General features: G+C 43.1%; 1 protein-coding gene across 1 annotated transcript; it reads left to right on the plus strand.

The window, feature by feature from the left end:
* The first annotated feature begins 3,083 nt into the window (after nt 1-3,083).
* SEPHS1 (selenophosphate synthetase 1) lies at nt 3,084-26,100 on the plus strand. Its single transcript, XM_088526311.1, has 9 exons — nt 3,084-3,226; nt 5,670-5,931; nt 9,032-9,135; nt 13,364-13,471; nt 14,318-14,472; nt 15,275-15,365; nt 18,218-18,317; nt 19,982-20,194; nt 24,817-26,100. The coding sequence occupies exons 2-9, from the start codon at nt 5,739-5,741 to the stop codon at nt 25,029-25,031; spliced, it is 1,179 nt and encodes a 392-aa protein (XP_088382437.1). The 5' UTR covers nt 3,084-3,226; nt 5,670-5,738; the 3' UTR covers nt 25,032-26,100.

A 26,100-nucleotide genomic window follows, 5' to 3' on the forward strand; every position in this document is an offset into this window, starting at 1 on the left:
CTCGTGTGACCACCACCAGCTCTAGAGATGCCCACGGGAGGGATCAGTGCCTCAGTGACCCTGAGCCTGCAGCTGGATCCAGCCCACATGGAGGCGCTTGGTGGGTGCAGGCAACGCTGCCAAGAAGGAGCAGGGCAGGGAGAGCCCTGGAGGGCGGCACTTGGTGCCTCCACAGAGGGGATGGGAGAGGTTGAGCTGGACATTTGGCTCCTTGCACCAGACCCCTCAAAACCAGAGGAGAGGAGGGACCCCCTGGCCACTTCCTTATCCTCCCGGCCCATAGTGAGGTCTAAGACAAGCCGAAGAGCTTCTCGTCCTTCTGCTGGGCCCTGGCAGCAGGACTGTGTTATCCCCTGGGTCTCGCTAACCTCCCGCTCAGAAATCGCAAAAACCTGCAGCTACCGCATGCACTTGGCAGAAAAGAAAAAGAAAACACTGGACGGAGAGTAATCAGGGAGAAGACTTGCCAAAAAATTACCCGAAGCAGGTGGTTCCAGCTCGTAGGAGCCCATTTCTGCTCCCGAGCGACTCGCTGGCAGCCGTGCTCGGCTCCGTGAGCAAGCGCGACACACGAGGCAGATGTTGTGGCTCATGAGCAGGATGTTCCCGGTGAAGTTCGCTCCCCCGGGAACACCTATCGGGGAGCTGTGGATCCGGGAACAGCAAGAAGCGGAGCCAAGAGGGAGGGGAGGCCCCTGCCTTGTTTGTGGGGCTTGGGAAGAATCGCGGTGTGGGCAAACACGTAGTGGGGTGTGCTGCGTGGGATAAAAAAAGGAAGAAACAGAAAAAGAACATGGCAGATTTCTGGGACAATATTAAAAATATTCCAGGTTGGAGCTGCTTTCTACCTTGCAGCAGCAGTGTGGTTTTCCCATTGAGCTCTCCCAAGGCACTGGAGCGCTCCCAGAGCGAAGCTTCAGGCCTGAGAAGAAAGGAGTGAAACCGCAACGATCACGGCTCATAGCACAGCCGAAATGCTCCACAGCGGCGCTTCCCAAACAACGGGGTCACCAGGAACGGCTGGCAGCACCAAGGTGAGCAAGGACGTGGCTTTGGGAAGCAGAGTGCCAGGCTGGAAGGATGAAGGAGAGATGGGAAGGAGTAGAGAAGAGCACATCCCATTCCCACATGGAGACCGGACGGCCCATATTGGAGAGTAGGTCTGCAGGGTCTACCGTCCCTCCAGGTAAAACAGGGGAGTGACCAAAGGACCAGAATGGATGACGGACTCCAGAGGGAAGCAGAAGCAACGAGCAAGTCTGGAAGTCTGGCCCCTGTCATATACTTGTACAGGAAGAGTTTGCATCAAGAGATCTGCTCGTGGCTTGGGCCTTCCCAAGTTTGACCAGGCCATGAAGCCAGAGGTGGGAGACAGTGGGAATGGGATCGTCCTGATGTATTTCATGACGATTTTGTCGAGGCAATGAGCAATGCAGCCATGCTGAGCACCCTCGCAGGAGGCCCAGGACCTGCCTTGCTCCATGTCTCCGCCACGAAGAGTCCCACAACCAGGCAACGCCTCACCAGGCACAGCAGGAAAAGCCAGGTCGCTCCTCACCCACCCAGACACACCTTCCCACAGGAAATGGCGCCGGGATGGGAATTGCTCATGGGGATGCGATGACATCTCCCGTCCGCGCTATTAAGGCGCCTTATCAGAGGGGAGAGGGGCAAAGTCCCAGTCGAGAACAGAGTCACGGCGAACACCTGCTCCATGACACCGCGGCCATGGCCTCGTTACCGCTTCATTAACGCTCCCTGCGCATTGACGGCGGCGCACCGAAGGAGAGGGGAGCTGCGCGGGCCAAGCACTGCCTTGTGGCACTTTTACATATATATATACATACATATATAAAAATACATAAATAAGTACATATAAAAAATATTTACAAAATATAAAAAGAAAGGAAAAGAAAGGAAAAGAAAGGAAAAGAAAGGAAAAGAAAGGAAAAGAAAGGAAAAGAAAGGAAAAGAAAGGAAAAGAAAGGAAAAGAAAGGAAAAGAAAGGAAAAGAAAGGAAAAGAAAGGAAAAGAAAGGAAAAGAAAAGAAAAGAAAAGAAAAGCAGCATGCTGCAGTTGCATGTTGGACTGATGGCAGAGGTGGCTGGGCCTACAGGCATTCCGTCCGTAACATAAACGCGTATGTTTGAGCATACAAGCAGCCCCATGTGGCAGTGGTGCTCGTTAGAGCAAGGGCTCAGTGGCACCAGGGATGAATTTCCTGTCACATTTTACCTCTAACTTAAGCGTGATCCCTAAAACCATCAGAAGCAAGGCTTGGAGTTAGCCCTAGTGCACGGGTATGTGCAGCGTGGACTGCTGTGAGAGATGGTTGCAAAAGTGAGGAAGTCTTGAAATATAATCATCATCATCATCATCATCATTTTTCCCAGGTGTGAATCACTGTCTGCATCTGCTGGAAGTACTTATATAATAATACTCATACATACCTATATATACATAGATGCATATATACACACACACTATATAATTGCATTACAAATATATTTATATTATATACTACATATTACACGTTACATAGTAACTATTATATGTAACATATAACAAAATATATAAAATAATATTACATATAATTATATGTTAAATATTAAATATTATATCGTGATATATTATTATATATATTATATATGTTTACTGAGCACTGTGATCTCTCCTTGACTTCCAGCCCTCAACACTGCGGTCCAGGGCCTTTGCTTGAAGCTAAAAGGACGATGAAAGAGGCGAGAGAAGCAGCATTTTCACAGCTTCTCTTTGGCCTTTTTATGCAGGAGTTTTTTTTTCCCCCCGTTTTCCCTTTATTTCCCCTTGGCACGGGAAGAGGGGGTGCCGCGCGCCGCCCCGCCCGCAGGGGGCGCCCTCGCGGCGTGTGTGTGGGGGGTGCCACCTCCCTCCCCCAAGCGCATGCGCGCGAGAGCGCGGGGGGCGGGGCGCTGCGCGCGCGGGAGCGGGGAGGGGGCGGGGCCGCGCGGGGCGCGCGCGCGCGGCGGGGGGAAGGGGAGGGGGCGGCGGCGGCGGCGGCGGCGGAGGAGGAGGAGGAGGAGGAGGAGGGAAGAGGAGGGGGGGGGTTAACCCCGCCGTGCCCGGCGGCCGCCGCCGCCGCATTTCTGTTCAGGCGGCGCCGAGGGAGCCCGTGGCGCCCGGTGCATTGTGGGCCTGGGCCGGGAGTCCCGCTCGCGGGAGGAGGCGGAGGGCGAGAGCGGAGCCGGTGAGAGGAAGACGCGCGGGGAGGGGGGGGGGGAGCGGGAGCGCGGGGGGGGGGCGGATTTAAAGGGGAATTCACCGCACGGCGGGGGAGGGACGGGGGGGGGGGGGCGGCGACGCGGGGACCCTGCGGGCCGCGGGCCCCGCCGCCGCCACCACCTCCTCCTCCTCCTCTTCCTCCCCATCCTCCTCCTCCCTCACGGCGCCGGCGGAAGGGCGCGGGGGGGGCGATGCGGCCGCTTTAAAAACACCCGCCCGCGCCCAGGCTGGCGGCGGACGGGTTAAAAATTCCGCCCGGCGACGACTTTTTTTTTTTTTTTCTCTTTCCCGTCTTTCTGCGCACAGCGCGGCGGGGGGGGGAGGGGGCGGCGGGTGGTTGGCGCCCAACGGTCACGGGCCGTGAGGGGGGGGGGGGTGACCTGTTACCAACCGCGCCGCAGTGAGGCGAGGGTTAACCCTCCATTTCTTCCTCTTTAATACCCATTATCCCTTGATTTTTGCAGCGCGAAATCTCTAAAATAGGGGGGTTTAAATAGTTATATATATATATATATTTAAATGTGAAATAAGAGAAGCATGTGCTGCTGCGAGTGGCACTATCCTATCTCCATCAAGGGAAAAAGTTACTGTGTTCCTGCCCTCTGGATGTTTTCCGTTAAATAAAATCACCTTGTTTTGCTCCAGGATTTGTTTTCATGGCAGGAGGAGCAATTACCCGGGCCCTGCAGCCCTAGAGGTTGCAAAAAGTTGCTGGTAGAGGGTGCCCCCCCAGTCCTTTCCTATATAACTAGGTAGGGGGTGCTAAGCATATTGCAAGTACCAGTTAAATGGAGGGGCAAGCTGCTTTTTTTAAAAAAAAAAATCTGGAAATAATTTAGAATAAACTTTTAAAAAAACACCTTCCTTGAAAAGCTTTTTGTCTGCTGTCGACAGGTTGTTTTCCAGTCTGTATCTTCGCTGTTCTGGTTGCGAGCGGGTTGGGGTCTCGCGTTGGAAGACCCCAGCTACGAGCTCAAGTCATTGCTCATCCAAGACACGTTCTCCTAACTGGGGCTTGGATCCCTGCCCGAGCCTGGGCTTTAGGAGGTTTGTTTTAAATAAAGTGACCCGCCTCCTGGAGAAGGAGGGAAAACCCAGTCCAGGGGAGCCCGGCTCCGCAGCAAAACTTCTCAGGGAGCTTAAGCCTAAGTTCTTACCGTCTAAATTCAGTAGTTTAGTAGACTTAAAGCCTTGTGTAACTGCTGTAGTTAAGTGCATCAAGGCGATGCTTGTGCAGGCTGAAGATTTAATTTTTTAAATTTACTTTCTATTTTTTTTACTGCTTTTGAACTTTGAGAGCTGGTCAGCTGCATTTTTTTCTTTGCTTTTCAGCTTAACCAAATAACAGCGTGACCATCACTCTGGTGCCGTGTCAGTAACTCATGTGGAGCTCTGGTCTCCTCTGTGCTGTTGAGCAAGATCCTTGCTTTCCCAGGAGCTGCTCTGTGTAGGCTGCTTTCAGTAATTCCTGAAAACTTTTTTCTTTGAGGAAGGCAAATTGCATATTTTTACTGCTGTTCCTGTTTAGAATTGAGCCTTTTGGTTAGGCCTCTTATTAGTTTTGGAGCGTGGCGTGTGGCTGAGTCAGAATGGAAAAACGTTCTAAAATTAGATGTGTATTGTTAAGAATTTTATTAAATGAGTTACATCATTGTCTTTTTTCATTAACGTTCTAGTGGGCAATTCTTTGTGGATACTGAGTGTCAGTATTTGACTAAGAGAGGGCTTGAGGAGCACGGATTTTTTTTTTTCAGCATTTCATATTTATGGAGTTGTTAAAACAGCATGTTTGTAGCTAAACCATCCTGATTAAACACTATTCTTTGCTCTTCTGCTACCTGCGCTAACATAACTCAGGTTGTATTTTCCCCCAAGGAGAACAGGTGCATTAAGGAGTTTCAGCTCCTCGCGTCGAGCCTGGAGCTGAGCCTCTATTTGAAAAGTGTCTTTTTTTTAAGTAGCATATTAATTACTCAAATCACGATCCTGTATTGAACTGAGTACAAACAGATGTCTCCCTAGAGTGTGTTGCAGAATCGGGGCCCAGGTTTCCTTTTGGAATTTGACCTCGTGTTCTGGGAACTATTATTTCTTTCATTACCTTTGTGTTAAATGAGGTTGATGTGTTGATGTGTTAGAGGTGTTTTTTTTTTTTTATGCAGCATAACTGGAAAAAAATCAGTTTGCGATTGGCCTGGCATAATAACAGGTTTTTATATTGGAAGACAGTTGTTCCTTTGTGGTTTCAGAGAAGTGGATTGCAGGAGATGTGCCCACCTGTTTTAACAAGTAAAATGCACTGAGGGCTTTTATTTGACTTTTTAATTTGCTCTACATAAAAAACATGTTGTCTTGTAGGTTCTAGGAATTTCTAATGCTCCTGATTTTTGTTTGTTTGTTTTAATTAGACTGATCATCAAAGAAACTGATCCTGTTGTCGTGGGGTGGGAAAGGCCGGGTGTCTGTGAGGAAGAACCATGTCCGTTCGGGAGTCGTTTAACCCAGAGAGTTACGAGCTGGACAAGAGCTTCCGTCTGACCCGATTCACTGAACTGAAAGGCACAGGCTGTAAAGTGCCCCAGGATGTCTTACAGAAACTCCTCGAATCCCTCCAAGAAAACCACTTCCAGGAAGATGAACAGTTCCTGGGGGCAGTTATGCCCAGGTTGGGTGAGTAGCTGCATCTTTGGACACCTGCAGTAGTTCTGTGTTCACCTGCTTAAGTGGCTCATCTGCTATTTGTTCAATCAGTTTGAACGTTATATGTTGTATAATGCATGCACAGCATCCAGGGATCTGAGGAGTGACTCTATAGTCGACATTTGTTGGCATCTGGGAGATATAAGAATAATGGGTTTGTATTTTAATTATTTAACATGCTGCAGTGCACTCAGCTATGAAATAAAAACAGAGCTGGATCTGCCTGTAATGATAGGCACATGCTCAGGAGTTACAGCCTCCTCCTCCCTTCCCCCAGTAGATGCTTTGCAAAACAAAGTAGTATAAAATTTCAGAAATGAATTGATATTAGGACTTTGGCTTCTAAACTCTACACAGTGAACAATCATTAGATGACTCTTAGGTGCTGAGTGAATGATATCGAGCGAGTAAAAGCAAACTTACTTCAGCTGGGGAATGGGTCGTTTCACAGGTGTGACTTTTAGTGTGTGTGTGGTGTTTTTTTTTTTTTTTTTTTTTTTCCCCCTTTCAGTCCTTTCGTTGTACCCCACTCTTAACTTCTTTGCTCACCTAGAGAAGCTCTCTGGGAAAAGCTGTCTTTACAAACAGCTCTGTTCTTGCCATTCTTGCCAGCTTCACTTTCTCTTTGGTATTTGCACAATGATGCAAGCAATAAGGGAAAACTGTCTGCACAAGTAATCTACCTGGGGAGCAGGGCAAATGTAGGTATTTTGATACCAACTTCTTTAGCTAATACTGGTATTAGATAATGTGTTTAATGACACTTTTAATTCTGTTTTTTTCTGTTCACTCAGCCCTGCATATTTTAATATCTACTAATGGTGCAGAAGGGATTTTTTTTCCCTCTCAATTTAGGAACATCAATGTAGTATTTGTTCCAAACTTATCTGTCTATCAATTTAGTATCCAGTAACCTATTTGAAATTATTTTAGTATTGCAAATTATGTATTAGCAGGCTAATAGGTTGCAATGCATTGTTGCAGAAGAGACAGGATTCAGTGAGAGATCAGTAAGGAGCCCATGTTTTTGCTTAAACAATGGTGATCTTTGTATGAAATATCTAAGCAGTAATTGTGTGGACCTGGGGTGGCACTATAGTATTCCCTAGTAAGGAATACTTTGAGCTTCTTTTGAGCTTCTTTTGGCCCCAGGTTGTTATTTGTATGTTTTTTTTTTTTCCCTAAATTAAATAGTAGTTATTCACAACAGCATTTCTAAATTGACAGATTTCTGAAATTAGTCATACCTTGTTTTAGATTTAATTTTCAAGCTGTTTTTTTTCCCTCTTGTAAACTTACAGGCTCTTAAAAAGTAAAGGACTGCTAGTAGATATTTCTTCTCCAGCTATATAAAAGGTAAAAAGTAGACTTAATGGCATCACTAAATAGGTGAGGTGTTATATAACAGGGAATCTGTTAGTAGTAGAAAGTGGAGAATGGAAGTCTTCTGGGAATTTAGTTTTGTTTTGCCTTTTTAACGGTGAGTATCCCTTGAACAAATGTGTCTCCAAATGAATTTGGTGTTATTTGCTCTGATGCCTTGTTTTTCAAAGGTGTGATTGGCTAACTTCACTGTATGCATCACGCTTTGAGGTGCAGCCAGGAGGGAAGTAGTCAGTAACGGGCTTAGCCTTGCTAATTTTTAGTGTTCTACAAGTGGCATTATGCTTGGCAAGCTTAAATATAGCCATGAGTATTTCCATAAGTAAGAAAACGCAGATTTGGGCATTAATTCTCTGAGCTGTTGTTAAACTTCAAAATGCCCTTTTCAAACACCTCACTGAACAGATTCCCTTATTTAGGAAGCCTTTTTTGGAGAAGAGAAAAATAGCATCATAAAGACCATAGTGGCTCTCTGGAGACTCAGACAGTAGTTTTGCTGTAAATTTATTGAAAATCTAACATCAGTAGGTGAACTGTACACAAGCCACTTGTATGTCAGTGCTTATGGCATTTCCTTGGAAGTTCTGGATGTGCAAGTAGACCAGTACTTTCTGCGGAGGATGAGCAACCCCAGATTGCCACTCATGGGTTTCTTTCAGTATCTCCTTCCTTCCCTGGGCAGGTCTTTGCCTTGGTGGTTCTCCAAGCCCTCGCTAGGATTTTGGATGCTGGAAACTAGCCCCAGTGCTGTGCAGGACAGTGCCACTGTCACATGCTGCCTTGTAGCTCTTGCTGTGTAGTGTTTTGCTAGAGCATTGGGAAAGCTACTGTGTGGCATCTGCTCTCCCAAAAATGCTTATAGGAAGGCACTTCTTTGTATACAAAGAATATACCTCTTTGTATACACCGTGTAGTGTACACAAAGTAATTCCAAGTATCTTCCTGTCGCACCAGGAATCGGGTGGAAGGACCTGTTGACAGGTTGTGTAGGTCAGTGATCACTTGCATCACAGCAAATGCCTAGAGGTTTTAATATTGCTTCTTCTGGTTGAAATACCCAGTGCCAGAGAAGGCTGCTCTTCATGTGGTATTGTGGTTTTCTCAAAGGAGTGTTCCTGTCTAACAGCTCATTTTGCCCTCTTTCAGCCTCACAGAAATGAGGAGAGATTAACACAGTTGCACAGGTTCCAAGTGGGTGAATCATCTTTCACTGGGGCCAAAGCAGTGATCGTGATCGTTCCCTGTGAAGCGAGGAGGAGATCTCTTCTCTGAGAAGTTCTGTCCTTTACTGTCACTAGATTTTTGTTGAGATGGGAGTAACAGGAAAGCCTATTTGCTTTCGGCAGTGTCAGTTTGTGCAGTTCCTCTTAACTTCAAAAGTACATGCAGATGAATGCAGGTGTTCTCAAAAGCAGTGTGCTCATGTATTACACTAAACTGTACAATACTGCAGCCTAGTTCTTGCTCTCAGCTGTTTAAGTGTTCCAAATAAGAGTCTTCATCTTTTGGTTGGGTTCCTCTTATTTGTGCTACGTGCTTTCCCTGGGGCCAAAGAGATTTGCCATGTTTGTTTAGGCAATGATGCGAGTTGTATTCCACAGACATGTTTTATAATTATCAGTTGTTCTAAACAAGAGACCTTAAGGGCAAAGTTATTCACCCCAGAAATGGATTTGTGTCTTTGCAGGAATTGGGATGGACACATGTGTTATTCCATTAAGACATGGAGGTTTGTCGTTGGTCCAGACGACAGATTATATTTATCCTATTGTGGATGATCCTTATATGATGGTAAGTTGGCTAAACTTGCTGCTAGATGTACTGCTGATTTCATTTGTGCTTCTTGCATACCAGTCTGATGGGAATTTTGACTGTTTATTCTTGATACGCAATACAAATTGTTTGATTAACTGTGTTCAGTGTCTTTCCAAATACATGTGAGGAGAGAAAGGCATCATCTTTCATCCTGGATTCCCTTCCATGTTGGCCAGTAATGCTGCAGTGTTGCTTTGTGTAGGTGAAAGCGGGGAGGGCTGCTGCCTTTGATTCAAAGCTCCCTCCATCTGTTGTTCTGTGGGATTTGGCTTGAAAAGCACAAAAGGGGGGGAAAAAAGAGCTGTCTGTGAAGCAGTAGGCAGTAAACTCCTCTTACATGGAGAATCACGTTGTAATTGGCCTTTTTGAGGTTGTGAAACGAGCAGGTAACGTGTTATAACTGGAAAGATCGGTATGACCGTAGTTGGCAGTAACACCTGGCAGCTTCAGGGTGTTTTGTGAGCGCCAGTTTCCCCATTGTGGTATTTCCACTTTGCAGATGGATAAGTTTAAATTCTGTGACTTGTGCAAAGTCAGGTAGTCTTGGACTTTAGTTCTTTCCCTGCCCGTATTTTGTTGTGTCCATTTTGGTGGCGATTTTGCTGTGGTAGTATGAGAGATTGTGATCAGTCTTGATTGCAGCAGAAGGTGGTGGGGAAACAAATATGTGTTTTTAAAAAAAAAAAAAAAAAAAAAAGTTGTAAGGAGCTCTGCATTAAGAGATAGTTAAATGAAAGTTGGGAAATGCTAGAATACATGTTGTGTGTGATTTTAATGCAACTCATTTTCACTAAAGCGGTATTTTGGTCTTATTTATATGATGCTATATATGATTTATATGATTTTTTTTGATTGCATGTTCTTTGCTGTTTTGCCACTCATCCTGAGACTCTCTCTGCTAAGTTTTGGGCACTCACTCTGAGACTGGGACCTACTCATTTTTTTCAGTAAAATGTCCTGGGAAATTTCATTCAAGTAACTTGCTTTAATATCATGTGAGAACTTGAAGGGGAAAAAACTGTACTGCTGAAGAATCGTGTTGGATTTCATCAACTTAGAAATTCTGCTTTCTCATCTTGTAAGAAATACCTGTAAGGGGTCATATGAGAAGACTGTAGTCAAGGGGGAGAGTTGTCTTGCTGAGAGAGGAGGGAGTTGAGGTGCTGGAGTAGCAGATAGCTGGTTTTGTGCACAAATGAGGTTCAGGCCAATGTGGTGGGAGCAGAATGTAAATTGGGCCTTAGTCCAACCTCAGTAGCTGCGTCTTATTTGAAGTCTGTTCTGCGATCCACATGCAGCAGAAACTGTAACTTTGGCGTTTCCGAACGCTCAAATGCTTCACTTTTCTAATCAGTGTCCTTTCTAGTGCCATTTCTTAGGCTGTTTGCTTGTGTTCCCTCTTAAAAGCCGCGTGAGAGCAGGGATGTTGTCAGAGGGCTTCTTGCCCATCCCTGCAGCGAGTACCAGCAGGGTTGGAGCAGCTCGATCCCCCGCTCAGGCCTCTCACACTTGGGGACTGGAAAACTGGGGGCAAAACAGATTGGCTGTTTTCTGTGTGGACCAGCACTAGTTGGAAAAGAGACAAAAATAATTTGCTGGGGGAGGGAAGAGGGGTTAGGGAGGAATAGTGAGCCTGGGGAATTCTGAATTTGTGCCCAGGCTGCGTAAGGGAGTGTGCTCTAGGCACTCTGTTCTTTCCAAGCCTGACTGCTCCTGTCCTCTTTTCTCCAATTTGTTTGTTTATTTTTATTTTTCATTTCATGTTCTTTTGCTCTGTGTCTCTACCTGGTCAGTTCCAGTCTGGTTTCTGATTCAGAGTCTCTTTTCCTCTCTGTACACAGTGTCCCCATGCAGCAACCTATCTGATCTATTTTCTCAGTGGGGGATGGGAAGAAGCAGAGGGAAAGCAGAAAGTGCAAAGCTGAATGCTGAGGTAGAAAAAAAAATACTAAAAAATGTGTATGGGTCTGCTGAACTTCAATTTCTTTTTCTTTAGAGAACGGGTAGTCAAATGCAGACAAAAGGGAGGCTATTTTAAAAGTTCTTCAGTTATAGGCAAAAATGTTCTTCCTCCTTTTCTCTTTTACCTTTTTCTTCATCTTTGTTCTTGAAAACAGGTGATCTCTAGCTAATGCATCCCTGCAACATACACCTGTAGTGTTTGTATCCAGCATGGGACTCTGAAGCTTAAATGGTTTGTGATTGGGAAGATGGTAAGCAATTGAGAACAGGATCAAGCCACGCTCGTAATAGACCTTGTGGAGCCCCCCGTTATGACATTGTAGAGATGCTTATTTTGAGTACAGGAGAAGGAAGTCAGCTGTGTTTGGGGAGGGATGATCCTTTCCCCTCCATGGCAGGGACTTTTGATGCTTTTTGAAAAATCTTCAGACTAAGGATGGAAAAGGAAAGGAAAGCACATAAGGATGAGCACCTGATATTCTAGCCTTTGCCCTTATAATAAATAATGCTTAATATTCTGAGTAGTTTCTTGTGTTTCAGTGAAATTTCAGAGAAACGTGGGACACTGCTAGGCTAAACCCGCTCAGTGCGGCCTGTCGTGTCTATCAGTGTTGACAAATCCCATGTTGTTCCCTCTGCTCCTTCCCTCTGCTCCTGTAAGTGCTGAGACTTACACACCTGAATTCGCATCCACAGTGGCTCTGCCAATAGGCAAAATTAGAGACAAGCTGACCTCTAACTACTAGAATAGAGAACTGTTTTGTTGTGGTTTTAAAAACTTATCTGTCATCCCTAAGAGGGCGTAAACCAGAAGTTTGCTTGGTAAATACCTAGTTCTTGTGAGTTTGTTAATCGCTTTACCGACATTAGTGTCCTTAACATTTATAAATTTAACTTCAGCCCATAATGAGTTGCCCTGATGCCAATGGAAGCTCTTGAATTTATGAAAAACTGCTTTGTGTTTCACTGTTACTTCTTGTCATCAGAAAATGCAGTAATTACTTGGTAATTTGTGTACAGATCCTGTATCTGTGATTAGACTAAGGCTTTGGAAATGTGCTGTATTTCTTTTTTTTTAATCTGTTTTGTAACTAAGAAATTTCTTTAATCGCAGCTGTCTTGAATAAACATGCTATTGTTTTTGTCGTGGTTGCTCTGCCTCTGAACTTTATAAAAATCACAGCTAAAATCATAGAACCGCATTCTGATTGCAGTGCTGCAACTGTAAAACTAGAATAACTTTAATAAAGTGTGTGGTGTCTACCAGACTAGCACAACAGAACTTGTTCTGTGCTTGAGAACCACTTTGATAGCCTGTAGGGCACATTCTTCATCAGGAAGTTCAGAATCTTCCTCTGGAAGCTTGCTGTCTATCTCTGCTGTGCCTGTGCAACAAAGCCTGACTTGCAGGTGAACCCAGATCCATTAATTTAGCAAAATTAGAGTAGCTAAACTCATGTGACCCAAGTGAGCCCTTCTCAGTCTTGCCAGCTTTAAGAATTCTCCAGAGGACCCCAAATAGGGGATGGGCCTCTTGGAGAAAAGATGGTTGATGAAGTTGTTCACACACACAAATATTAATTAGAATATATGTGCTCTGAGAAAATTCAGCCTTATTCTGTCTCCTGAATGAGTGCACCTCCCTCAGCAAGTATAGGTACCCCAAAGTGGTGACAAGGTGCCATCTCAGAACCCAGGACTCTATTGCCTGTCTTGTGAGGGCAGCCTCTTGCTGACATCCTGACAGAAAAAGACCACAGTATTAGGAAGCACTGCGAGCTGCTTAGGTTAGCTCCTTAGCAGTTGTGAGTGAGCATGCTGTAGCCTCTGTCATCAGTGCTGTACACTTCTGTGCTGCGATTAAATTAAAAGGAATGTATCAATTTAAGCAAACTGAGCTTGTAAGTGAAGCTAGACCTCTCCCTTGCCTAACTTCAGTCTCCAAAATTAGTAATCTGGTCTAAATTCTTTGCATGAAACTCTTGCATAACCAGTGAGAGAGACTTTGACCAAGACAGAATTATTTTGTTAACTGCAAGGAACAAATATCTTTCTTAGACAGAACTCCTGTTTGGATATATTACATGAAATGCACTGCATCACCTGTTTGGGTTTCTGGGTGTGGGAGCCTATGACATGAGAAGCCATCGCAGAGTTACAACTTCGTGCGAGAAGTTTTGTTTTTAATGGGTGCTTGGACACACAGAAAAAGTCCTCCGTTATTTTTCCCTTTCTTTTTCAGGGACGGATAGCGTGTGCCAATGTCCTAAGTGACCTTTATGCCATGGGGGTTACAGAATGTGACAACATGTTGATGCTCCTTGGAATCAGCAATAAAATGACAGATAGGGTAAGACTTTGGCACTTGCTTTTGAAGTAAGGGCCCAAACAGCTGTACATGGATAACACTGTCTTTGGTGGACTCATTTTGGGCCCTCTTAAAAAGGAAGCTACAGACATGGCTTTATTGAGTGCCCTAGTTCATAGTGCAATTCTTGCTTAAAAAATTTCCGAAGTCACTTGCTAAAGTTTCAGTTTTATGTGTCATCTTAATCTTCTGCTAATACCTTTGTCCTCACCAAAATTGGTGTCCCTGCACCTGCCACTTCAGGAGAACATTGCCCCAAGGCAGCAGCTGATTATCAACTGATGGAACAACTGGACAGATACTTTCAGTTTTCTAATGTCAGCTTTATAACATCTCTTTGAAGTGAAAGCAACTAAAATAGATTGCTTTACTTTTTTTTTATTTTATTTTTTTTCCTGGAAGTGACCAGCATGTTTGTTTGCTTTAGCAAAGAAGGACTGTTTCCTCTTAGAAGAGAATGACTTGAAATTTTGCAGGTTAGTGGAGGCCAAACGCAGCCTGATTTAACGTGACTGTATTGCACTGCACTGCTGTGGCTGTACCCAATTACAACAGCAGGATAGTTCTGAGTTTCTAGAACTCTCTGACTTCTTTACTTTCATGTAACCTTTTCATGAATGTTTCTTCAGCATTTTACAAGGAGCTGTACAACCATAGCTCTATGGGATAGCATTCCATTTTCAGGAGACTAACTTCTTCCTAAGGCTGGCTTGTCTGTCATGAACTCTTGTCATCAGGGGACTGCCTTGAGCAATTAAGGTCATAGACCAGCCTTGAAATGAGTAACACTGCTGTGTATGGAACTCTGACTTCTGTTTTGATCTCTAGGAAAGAGACAAAGTGATGCCTCTAATTATCCAGGGTTTCAAAGATGCAGCAGAAGAGGCAGGAACATCTGTTACTGGTGGCCAAACAGTGTTAAATCCCTGGATTGTTTTAGGAGGAGTGGCCACGACAGTCTGTCAGCCTAATGAATTTATAATGTAAGTTAAATCACTAAACAATCAAAGGCCCTGGTCTGAAGGGTTGCATTAAAAATCCTTTAAATACCATGTTGTGATCTTTCTCATGCTGAATAAAGCAATTTCTTCTCTTGCTTGTGTGTGTTCTTAACGCTCAGTAGTTGCCATATCTCTCTCTTACATATCTGTGTCCTTTTATTTCCCCCTGCTCCTCTCCCCTCATCTACCCAGTATCTTGTGGTCCTCTTCTCCTTTTGCAACCAGTTAAATTTTTAACTCTAAGAGCTGTTAAAGACTGCTGGGACATACTTATTTTTTGTCAAATTTATACATACATTTTAAACCATGTCCCAGTTATCCTGTTAATGTTTGTAAGTACAACATTCTGGCCTCTTAACAGTGGCCAACCTTGAATGTCCTAGTCTGCATGTTATGATATAGGAAGGAATTTGTTTCTGATCCTAGCTGATTAGTGTCTTGTGCCCTGAATAACAAAGATAACTCATGTTTTTTTCTTGTTCTATCTTACGCCTACAAGGAATTGATAGAAAAGATGTAGTTTTGTGTGTGTGTGTCTGACTGCAAGCATTCTTCTATTATATAAAAGATGGGTTAGCACTTTTAAATAAGTTTGTAGATTTTTTTGCTCAATAACCCATAGCAATGAATCCAAAAGGATAATTCTACGGTTAGTGGGGAATTTTTATTATTTATTTATTTATTATTGCATGATAAAATATTTGGGACTATGACTTATCAGCACTTTTTCCTAATAATGTGTGAATTTCACTCCCTGATTAATATATGAATTCTTTGTTTTCAGGCCAGACAACGCAGTGCCAGGAGATGTGCTTGTATTAACTAAACCATTGGGAACTCAAGTGGCTGTAGCTGTCCACCAATGGCTAGATATTGTGAGTAACCTGCAAAAAGAAAAAAGACACAAGGAAAAGGGGTGTGAGTTAGAGGGCACTTTCCCTGTTTCCCCCAAAACCTCAAAATGGGGAAGTTTGATGGTGTTATAAGTATGTTGGAGGCTCAGCTGCATATGATCCATCATCCATCCTTCCTTCTTGGTGTGTTGGTGTCATTTGCTCATGTGGAAACCTTTGGAATCCAGGCAGTTTGCAATTTTGTGTTTATACGGAGCCCAGCTTAATTGGGTCTCATTCTTGGTAGCTCTCAGGCAGGGCTGTAATAAACAGAATTGTTGATTAACAGAGCAACAGATTAACACCCTGGGTGAAATTATACCCTCCTCCACCTGCCAGAGTAACTGGCAAAGTCTTAGTGATGTCAGGTAGGCCAGAATTGCTGTCTATGTCCATGGGCTTTCTGCTTGTGTACATGGAAATACATCAACATTTCTCATGGATTGCTCTGTGCGTTCAATAAGAATATTTCTAGTGGCATTATGTATATGGACATGTTTCCATCTGTTACTTCAGGCAAAAATGTAACTGCTGAAGGAAAAAAAAAAAAGACAGTAAAATTGGCATCTGCTTACGTTGTCTGGCTCCCAGTATGTCTTCAGAATTAGAACTGCTCAGTTTACATTTTAAAAAGATGCATCTTTACTACTTGTGTGACTACTGAGCCAATAGCCTGGCAGAGGGGTGAGTTCAAATCTACTTTGTCTTGGCTGTTGGCCACCTAAATTGTCAGATGAATTCTAATTCCAAAGTCGGTGTTAGCAAAAGTGGGAGAGAACCAACTTGAGCCTTCACTGGAGTCTGAAGTGTGAACAACTAGAAAAAAAGGTATTTATTTGTTTCCTCCTTAACAGGAGGGTTTTTGATCACTGCAGAGTCCTGCATTTTCCACTCCACTCAAATATGAAGATCAGGGCCTCAGATAATCTTGATGTGAAAATAATTGAAGAACAAAAATTAAACACCAAGACACCCTTTTTATAGATTTTATTTTTTTCTCTTGGCTGTAATCTCACTTCCTAATATATCTATTGTTGAACTGACAACAGACTTGCAAATTAAAGATATTCTGAATTTCCACATACTTCAGGTATTTCTAATTTCCTTGACTGTCAACCAGAAACACTTTCTGGTCTGAAAAATGGGAGCAGCAAGGAAATCAATCTTTCTGTTGTGTGTAAACAGCATATATCTTTGATTGTGGCAGGAAAAATTCTGAGCAGTTGCACTGCCTTTTTCTTTAGCTTGCATTCTTGAAAGAGGAGGGAAAATGAAATGAGAATTACCCATCACAAAGCCACAGGTAAATCAAGCTTTAGTAAGGATTTTGACTTTGTGCTCAAAAGTACCTGGGAGCAGGTACGTGGTGCAGTATGTTTGTGTAGGCAAGAAGGGAAAACTAGAGTGCAGAGATTTGTGGCTCCAGAACACCTTTAAAAATAAAAAATGCAGATGCATTTGCCCACAGGGCAGTAGCAAATGAGTTCTCATGAAAGACAGAGCTTCCTCTCCTTTATGGAAGGAAAAAATCCAAACGAAGGCAAAATTTGTCTCTCGGGACACCAGGGGGCCAGCACAGGGATATCCCTGGATAATGGTGTTTCCCATTCAGAAATCTGAGATTTGTTTTACAAGATGTTAAGGAATTTTTGTGGTTTCTTTTTGGTGTCTCTGTTTCCTCCCTACTGTTCCCACTATCTGACTGCTGTAGTTGTTAGGAATTTGCATCTAAGTTCCAGCCTAGCTGTGTCCTTCTAGTTTCGGCATTTATTTGTGGGGATTTCCATTCACATCATCTGAACTGTCCCAATCCCATGATCAGCCTAAAGACCTTTTATGAAAACTACGCACTAGGATTGCTCAGTCAAACCTGGAGTGAGAATAACTTGTGCTCAGTCCTCCCTGTTAGGTTTTTGTTGTTGTTGTTCTTTTCTAGTTTATATAAATAAAAAGTTTTTTTTTTTTCTCCTTTTTGGGTGGGAACCAGCTCAACCTAATTTCAGAAGGTGGATTAACAGTGTAGACATTTTAGCTTAAAAATCCTACTTTTATTTACTTCAGTTCTCCATAATTTTATTTACTTTGGGGAAAAAAAGTCTCAACAGTTAAATAGTTGCTTCATTTCATTCTGGATGTGGAATTATTTCAGCTGTGAATGAAATGATTGATCTTTAAGGTACTGTTTCCCAAATTGTTCTGTGGCCCTGTTGGAATGAAAAGCACTTCTTAGTATCTGAGAGAGGCGTAAATCCATAAAACACAGTGGAAAATGTGTAAAAGGAAGGGTAACTGGCTGATTTTTAAATTGTAAAGGACGTTTGAGGCTCCTGTAATTCTACCTCACCGTGCATTGGAGTGAGTGAGTCCTGCCTTAGTGTCCTCACAGCCAGAATTCCACGTGGCAGTGGCCTTTCTTAATCAAAGGACCGGAAGCAGAATCAATAATTTTCTCGCTCTCTGCCTTTATTGTATGTATTTATTTATTTATTTAAAATTACAAATCTCCATATCCAGCAATCCAGCAATTTCTTTGGCTGCAGAGTTCCAGCCAGCGAGCTGCCTCAGAGGTGATGTTTGCACAGGGTAGGTTATTCCCCTCACTGCCACCGAGAGCAACATGCAGGTGCTTAATGCCTAATAGATCTTTAAATGAATTTTACTTACTTAAAGACATATAATCAGCTTCAGGACCCCTGAATGAAACACTTTTGACCATTAAACTTGCAATAAAAGTGTGTTTTGGATGAAGACTGTGTTTATTTTTATTATTATTTTTAAGTGTTTTAAAACATAGTTGCAAATCTAAGGAAATCCTCTCTTTTTTTACCCATTAGCCAGAAAAATGGAATAAAATCAAACTAGTAGTAACCCAAGAAGATGTAGAACTAGCATACCAGGAAGCAATGATGAATATGGCCAGGCTCAACAGAACAGGTAAGAAGGGACGTGTTCTGCAAGGAGGAGTTGCCTTGTGGAAAGTGGGGGGGGGGGCGGTAGGGTTTTTCTTTTTTCTTATTTTTTTTTCCTCCAAATCTATATTTAATTTTCTTTGCTGCTGGGAAATATGGCAGAGCTGCTTTATCCTCTCCTTTGCCCCATCTTTCTGCTGCTCAGTGTTTGTGAAGCAAGTAAATTAAAATCAAACACCCTCTTTTAATTATATAGCAGAAACACAAATACTGCTGGAGATGATTGACTCATATGAGTGCAGCAAGTAACATCCGAGTGAGTTAGGGGATGTTTTAAAAGGAAATATATTGTGGGTGGATTTTGTTGTTGTTGTTGTTGTTATTGTTTGTTTGTTTGTGTTTTTTTTTGTTTTTTGTTTTCCTGTGCCTAGAGAGCTCATGGACGTCTGATTGCAATAAGGGTAAAATAATTGGGAACAGAATAATAAAGCAAAATTCTTCATTTTTATGTTGCCTTTTTTTTTCGCCACTGTTTTCTTCGTCTTTTTCCACCACATGCTTTTCCAAATGTAGAAAATGTGGTGGTTTCATTGCCTTTTTTTTTTTTTTTTTTCCTTCGTTTAGTGTTTGGAGCGTGAAGGTTCTGCTTTTACCACAGAAATGTTAAGCCAGGATTTCCCGTTTTTTTTTTTTTTTTTTTTTTTTTTTTTTTTTAAATCAAGGTGTCTTTGGAGAAGCAGAGAACTGAACTGAGTGTTTCTTAGTCGGGACAGGGATAGTTAAGTATCCCTTTTTCCCCTTTATTCGGATTTCATTTGGTATTTGTTATGTCACTCAATTTTTCATTCTTTCATAAAGTCTTCCAAGAAAAATAAATGACCAGGATTATCCTATGGAAAAGAACACTTCTGATCCTGTTTATGTATGGGAAGCACCAGAGAAGGGCAGAACATTCTTGCTTTTGTTTTCCTCCATTCTTCTGTGGGCCACCTTTTAACAGCACTTAAATATCCTTAACTGGAGCAATTGTCCTGTCTGCAAAGGTGCCTTTCCCCCAGCCTGGTCTCTGTAACTGCAAATATCCAAGAATTCCATGAATGCAAAGGTGGGGAGGCTGGGGCTTGGGGCTGGCTCTACCTGTTACATCCACTAGTTCCACTCCCTCTCCTCCAGCCTCTCAACTTTGGTCTTGAGCTCTTAAACCTAAGTGTGCAGAACTTAAATAGTCTAAGGCCAGAACCTAAGTTCTCCTGAGACCTTTTTGTGGAGTGGCAGGGAATGAGATACGAGCAAATTTGATCTGGTAAAGTGTGTTTTTTACCATTAACAAAGCAAAGCTGAGCTCAGAACTGCCTTGGCCCTTAGCTTTGGGAAAGCCTGAATCTGGAGTACACCCCTGTTTCTTGGACTGCTAGTATAAATCAGAAGCATGTGTATGGGAGAGTATGCTTGTAAATAGAACTTTGGCATTGGATTTTCAGTATAATACATTAAAAACAATTTTTTTTAAAGGTTATGTGCAGTATTGGTGAAGGCAACTGAATTCCAGCATGACTTTTTTTGAGATTTAACCTTTTTTATTAAAAAGGAAGTCAGCAAATCAAAGGCAGACAGCTTCGTTTCAACTGTGTGCTGTATTCCTGAAGCATTGCTCTTAGTGATCTTATTTTTTTTCCCCTTGTTTTGAAGCTGCTGGACTCATGCACACTTTCAATGCACACGCAGCTACGGACATCACGGGATTTGGGATTCTGGGGCATGCCCAAAACCTCGCCAAGCAGCAGCGGAATGAGGTGTCCTTTGTCATCCACAACCTTCCTGTTCTCGCCAAGATGGCTGCGGTCAGTAAGGCTTGTGGCAATATGTTTGGCCTCATGCACGGGACTTGTCCAGAGACCTCAGGTGAGTGACATTTGGGCCTCCTCCTTCCTTCCCCACACCTCCCCATCCGAATGGAATGCCATGTGCAGCCATGTGTTGCCTTCGGAAATCACAGTTGGTTTGGGGTCTAGCCAAGCTAATGAGCGTTAGCCACACAACTGTTCACAATTAACTTCTCCAGCTTACTTTCCAAACCACCATCCTACTTGGAAAGCCTTCCCCCTCCTTATGAAACACTATGTTATAGGGCCCTTGCTGTGTTGAATATCTGGAACATTTTGCAATTAGAAAGACATGATTGTTCTTTGGAAACTTGCTTTTCTTTGAGATTTTAACTATATGACAGTGAGCATCTGAATATCCCCGTGCAGCTGACACTGAGTTTTCCCAAAAATAAAACCACCCGCAGTAGGTTTGCCAGTCAAATGAGTGCTGTGTGTCTGACTGCTGAGTTCAGTGATAAATGGCCAGTCTCGGAGACTGTGCCATGACACACGGACATCAGGAATATAGATTTTTTTTTCTCCATGTTTTTATGCACTGCAACCTTAGGGAATTATTAATTAGCAGCAAGAAAAGAATTTGATCTGTGACTTCTCTGGTACTTTAGCCCTCTATTCAATAAAGTTGGCATTTGTAGTGACAGTAAATGCAGACATGACAAAAACTCTTCTGAGAGCGGGACTGTTAACTTAGAGTTCATTTCAGGTGGTGAAAACTTCTGAAACGGTATTTGCATATTGTCTTACTGTTGAACATAGTCTGTCCAGCCTTCTGGAATGAATGTTTCCCTCTGCTGGAACTCTCTCTACTTCATTGTCCTCCTGAATCTTTTGTCCTGTTCCGTTTTTACTTTAATTTCACTTTGGAAAATGGAGAAGATAGAGCAAGAAATCTGTCTTTTTCTCTTACCTCCTTCTCCCACCCTCTTCCTTCCCTCCAGAAGTACTATCCAGATTCTGTGCAGTTCACAACGTAGGGGGCCCCTTGTAGCAAAACAGTCTGAAGATCTGGAAAGAAGCATCGCAGTGAGAGCCATAAACTCTTCCCCTAGCGAATACACAACTTGTCGTGATCTGTTGAATTGTTCCTTGGCCATCTGTGTGTAAACAGACGCTCTGTCCTGGAGAGACTGTGCAGCTCAGATGCTGTGTAACAGGATATGGGCTATGAACTCTTTCAACAGGTCAAATCCAGCTTCAGTCAGCAGAGACCAGAAATATCTAGTGTCTGTTTGGCCAGCTCTGTGGATAAGTTTGGGAGCATCCGAGTAGCTCTTGCTACCTAGGAGTGCACGTGACCAGAGCGCCAAACAGCACTGCCCTAGTGACACTTGTTATCGCTCACAAATAGGCCAAAATAGCCTCGACACGGAGCTGAACCTGCCTTGCTCCCAGGCTGCTCGTTCAGGTGAGTGGCCCTGGCCCTGGTGGTGTAGCAGTTTGTGTGGGAATAGCTGAGAACGTGAGTCCTCAGAGCCGTCCATCCAGTGCTGGCTTTTCCAGGAAAAAATGTGGAACAGTGGTGTGCAGGGCTGGAGGTGCTTGGAAATGGAAAAGAGTTGACTTTGGAACATAAATTAAATGCTTCCCTTTGGGAAGGACCAAGAGGTGTCTTTGAAACTCAGAATGGCTTTCCTTTCAACATCTATATATGCTGATTAAAAAAGCAGCAGGACACATCGTGATTTGTGAACTTTGGGTGCCTGAGAACATATATGCTGAATTTCCTGGTGTTGCATCTCTGACATTAGAGATGAGTGTCGGAATTTGTTATGGGATACTGTCTGCCAAATGTTACAGAAGTCCCTAGTCTCCACGGACATGTTAGGTCTGGTCTGAAAGCTCCTTAACTGCAGTCCCGTGGGCTTTTTGCTGAAGCAAATAGTGTGTCACTGTGCAGTGTCTGCCCTAGCTGGGCAGCCCCAGCCCATGTTGTTCACACACTCCCTGTCCTGGTGTTGCAGCGTGGGCATCGCTGCAGCTCCAGGTGCGAGGATCCAGGACAGCTCAGCAGGGCTCTTCATGTTGTCATACAGATGCATCTTTATTCAGCTTCTTCGTTTGTGAACAGATGTTTCTCAGCAGAGTGAGCAGGCAATGAGAAATGTGCTGGAAAAGGATTTGAATGGATTTGAGACTGTTGTTTTTTCTGACGTGCATTTGCTGGGCACCTGTTGACAAAAGCCAGTGTTGGAAAGATCTCTTATGTCATCTGTTCCATCCTCCAGATACAGTTGCTTAGAGGTTGTTTTCTTAAAACTCAAATTTTACAGATTTTATGCCATCTTTTAGATAACTCTTTTGCTAATGGTTAAAGTTCTAGTTGGGCAGATGTTTCCAGTTGCTTTAATTCTATTTATTAGACTAGCTGCTTGCAGGAATGTGTTACAACATCACTGTGTGGGATACTCATGCATGTATTTCATTTCTTTTAGTCCTCTTCTACCAAGTTTTGAAGCTGTTGGCTGATGTCAACAAACCTTTTTAGTGCAGTAGAGGAGTCTCAAAGATGAAGTATTTCTGCAAATTTTATGAAAATAGGCAGATGAATAGAATATAAGGGCTGTGCTGGCATCAGAGTGCAACAGGTAAAGATGATAATGGTCAAAATCTCTCCTAAACAAACAAACAACCACAACAACAAAGTGAGCGCTTACCCAAAGGGTTAAACAGTCTGGCCAACCTGCCAGAGAAATAACTGTACTGCAAATAGGAATCCTACTGCTGATCAGGTGTAGCCCATAGCCTTTATTAAGAGTTATTGATCAAATTGTGGCATGTAGCAGTCAAGTGGGGAGTTTTTTTTATTAGAAACTTGCATTTGGTGTATTTTTCTCCTCTTGCCAAAGAATGTAACAGAATGTGCATATAATTGATGAAAAAGTGTAGAATAAGTGTGTGGGGAAAAGATGATGAGTGAAGGTTATTCTCTTGCTCTTTTTTATTTCATTTTCTCTGCCATGGTTGACTCCTCCCTTCTGACTCTTAGTAAATCTCTGCACAACCATTTAAACCTCTTCCCTGGTTCCCTGGCACTGTGACAAAAGATATTCTTCAATTTGATTTAGAGCCTTCCATGGGACTGATACTTAATTCCTTTGCAGTCGATTTGTCTGTCGCATCTGGAAGAGCTTAAACACTCTGTTTCGTGATTCTGATTTCTTGCTCTTGAGGGAGGCACCTGTAAGGTGGCATGTTCTGATACGTCTGTCACAGGTATCCCTTTTTATGGATGCACACTCATTTACTCCATGAGGAACCCAAAAAATAGTTTCCATGCTTGTTTCCACATCAAGGTATCCAGTGTGCTCAGGAGCTGTTTAAATGCCACTAAGGTGCCGGGATGGGAGGGCAGAGCCCGGAGCAGGGCAGCTGGCTTCACGTATAGCACTTGGCTTCCCAGTTTGGCTGGGAGCTGATGGCCCTGCTTGCAAACAGCTGAGGCTCTGCTGCTCTGCACCCAGATAAGAAGCACAAATCTCTTGTGGCTACTCCAATATTACCATTTTCTTCTTAACAGCAGGCAAGCCTCGGCGTGTAACTAAATTCCTGTTTGAGTTGATGTGCTCTATTGCCTCCCTTCTCTAAACATTTTCTGGAGAGAGATGTTGTGTTGACATTCCCTACCCAAGAGTTGAAGGAGGCTGCTCCCTGTCGGAATACAGCAGAGGGTACAAGCAAGAGCTGTAAAATCTGTTTGCATCTAACACTGGGGGCTTAACCAGGCATCTGCAGACGAGTTTAGTGTTCTGTGGTGCAGCACTTCACATATAGCATAAATCTATGAAAAGGTAAGAAATACAGAAAAACTCTTTAAGTTTTAGTCTTAAGGGGGGAAGGGCAGCAAAACACTAAGTATTTGTCCAGAGCTGCCTGGAAGCTTGTGCCAGATCTGGCAGTGAAATTGATTCTAGCACTTCACTTGCAAAATCATCTTTTTCGGTGCTTGGGGATTCTTAGACTGGAGGTGTTGTAGACTTAATAAGTGAATGGCAGTGTTGCTTGCCGTTTGTCGTGCTGCTCCAGAAAAGCATTCTGTAGTAGCTGAAGCATTTTTGCATTTTTCTCTGCGAGAAAAGAAGGCCCAATGGGAAAGGCAGTAGCTTAGAAAATCCCTATTAGCAGGGGGGTCACAGGCCATGGAGAATCAAACCTGTGTTTAATTTTCTGTCTCTTGCATTCGCTTCTAACAGTCCCTGTTTAATGAATGATTTCACAGCAATCGATGGGGTTACCTGCAGAATCAGCTGCTGCCACTGTGTGGTTATAGGTGTCTGAATCTGACCTCGATTCGAAACGATTCTGTATGTACTTTTCGTGGAGGCACTTTCCCATCCTGTTAGAGGTTTACAGCGCCACCGTTATTTGTGTGTGTCGTTCACTGGCATCAGCACAGTGTCTTTTCGCCAACATCTTTGTGTGTATTTGGCTTCATTTACATATGCACTAACGCTGAATTCGAGAACAAACTCCTCGCTGTAAAGTGAGAGCTCACAGACTTCCACCACGTCTCCCCTTGGAGTCCTGCAGCCTGGCGGAATTCGCTGAAGTCACCCAGCGCTCGTCCAAATTAGGGATTTGGCAGATGAGGCTCCAAGTGCTTTGTAACCAGCCCTTGAACGCTCTGCTTTTTCTTCGCAGGAGGCCTCCTCATCTGTTTGCCACGAGAACAGGCCGCGCGTTTCTGTGCTGAGATCAAGTCTCCAAAATACGGGGAAGGTCACCAAGCATGGATTATTGGCATTGTGGAGAAGGGCAACCGCACGGCCAGGATTATAGACAAACCACGAATCATCGAAGTGGCGCCACAGGTGGCCACTCAAAACGTGAACCCAACGCCTGGTGCCACCTCTTAATATAGATGAAATATCTGTTTGTTTTTAAATAGATCTATTCCCTTTTCATCCTACAATTTAAAGAACTGTAAAAAAGAAAAGAAAACTTGTTGTGTCTGCACATCTGGTGGCCTTAGGTCAGTTTATGAGTGGATACAATTAATAAAATAAAATCCATTGCCTTTTTTCCTGTTACATTAACTGAAGATGCACCTAATCTTGAGGCAGCTTCTGAGTTGAGATTTATATTGTTATCCAATACTGTTGATTCATTTTGAATCTTTAGACACTTATCTCTTGCCGCATAGGCTCTTTTTAAAGGTGCTTTCACGTAGCACAGACATTACCAGTAGTAGTGTCAAATAGCAGTTTGTGTCCTTTCATTATATGTATATTTATCATAAGTCTGATTTTGATGCCTTGAATGATATTCCGGAAAGGCAATAAATGGATAAGCGACACAGTGGGTATACCCAGTAGTAAGAGGGTTGCATGATTACGTTCAATCTTTGATTTTTGTAAGGTTTAGTCTTACCAAGAGCATCTACGACCCTGGACACTGCTTGGTAGTGCGCTCTGTTTAAACAAGCAAGTGCTGACTTTGCATGGAAAGCGCTTCAGAGTCGGAGGAATCATTTTTAATTTCCTTATTTGTAGACCTGACAATATTTACTGTATTATCAATGATTGTTTTCTTTATTGATAGTAAGGAAAAATAATTTTTTTTCAATGTGATTGGATGTGCTATAATGCAACAAAGGTTTTTCAGACCAAAAGGAGGTTACTGTATAATATTCATTTACAATTCACTATATAAATAACTACACAAATAATTTTTAAATATAATCAAGCTAAAATAAACATGTTCTGTGGACGGTAGTGTTTAATACATTTTATATTTTGTATAGTGATTACAAGCCTTTTTTGTTTCTTTAAAATCAGCAGCTGTTTAGTATACTTAGTATTATTTTTGTTCTTTGCTCAAATACATTTTTGTGCACGCTTTTGTGATCTGTGTTTAAAATCTACATTGCCAACCTTGCAGCTTGAACTTAAGCCTGTTATTCAAAATAAATATTTAATTTTTTTT

This window comes from Tinamus guttatus, unplaced genomic scaffold, assembly GCF_059628265.1.
Source record: "Tinamus guttatus ecotype Peru unplaced genomic scaffold, ASM5962826v1 Tinamus_guttatus_pri_ptg000245l, whole genome shotgun sequence".
In the NCBI taxonomy this organism is placed as follows: Eukaryota; Metazoa; Chordata; class Aves; order Tinamiformes; family Tinamidae; genus Tinamus; species Tinamus guttatus.

What these genes read in the sequence shown, in the direction of transcription:
- SEPHS1 (XM_088526311.1), top strand. Translation starts at nt 5,739, where the DNA reads ATGTCCGTTCGGGAGTCGTTTAACCCAGAGAGTTACGAGCTGGACAAG. An exon ending in GCAATAAAATGACAGATAGG is followed by an intron (nt 13,472 to 14,317) that starts GTAAGACTTTGG and finishes TTTGATCTCTAG; the next exon opens with GAAAGAGACAAAGTGATGCC. An exon ending in TCCACCAATGGCTAGATATT is followed by an intron (nt 15,366 to 18,217) that starts GTGAGTAACCTG and finishes TTTACCCATTAG; the next exon opens with CCAGAAAAATGGAATAAAAT.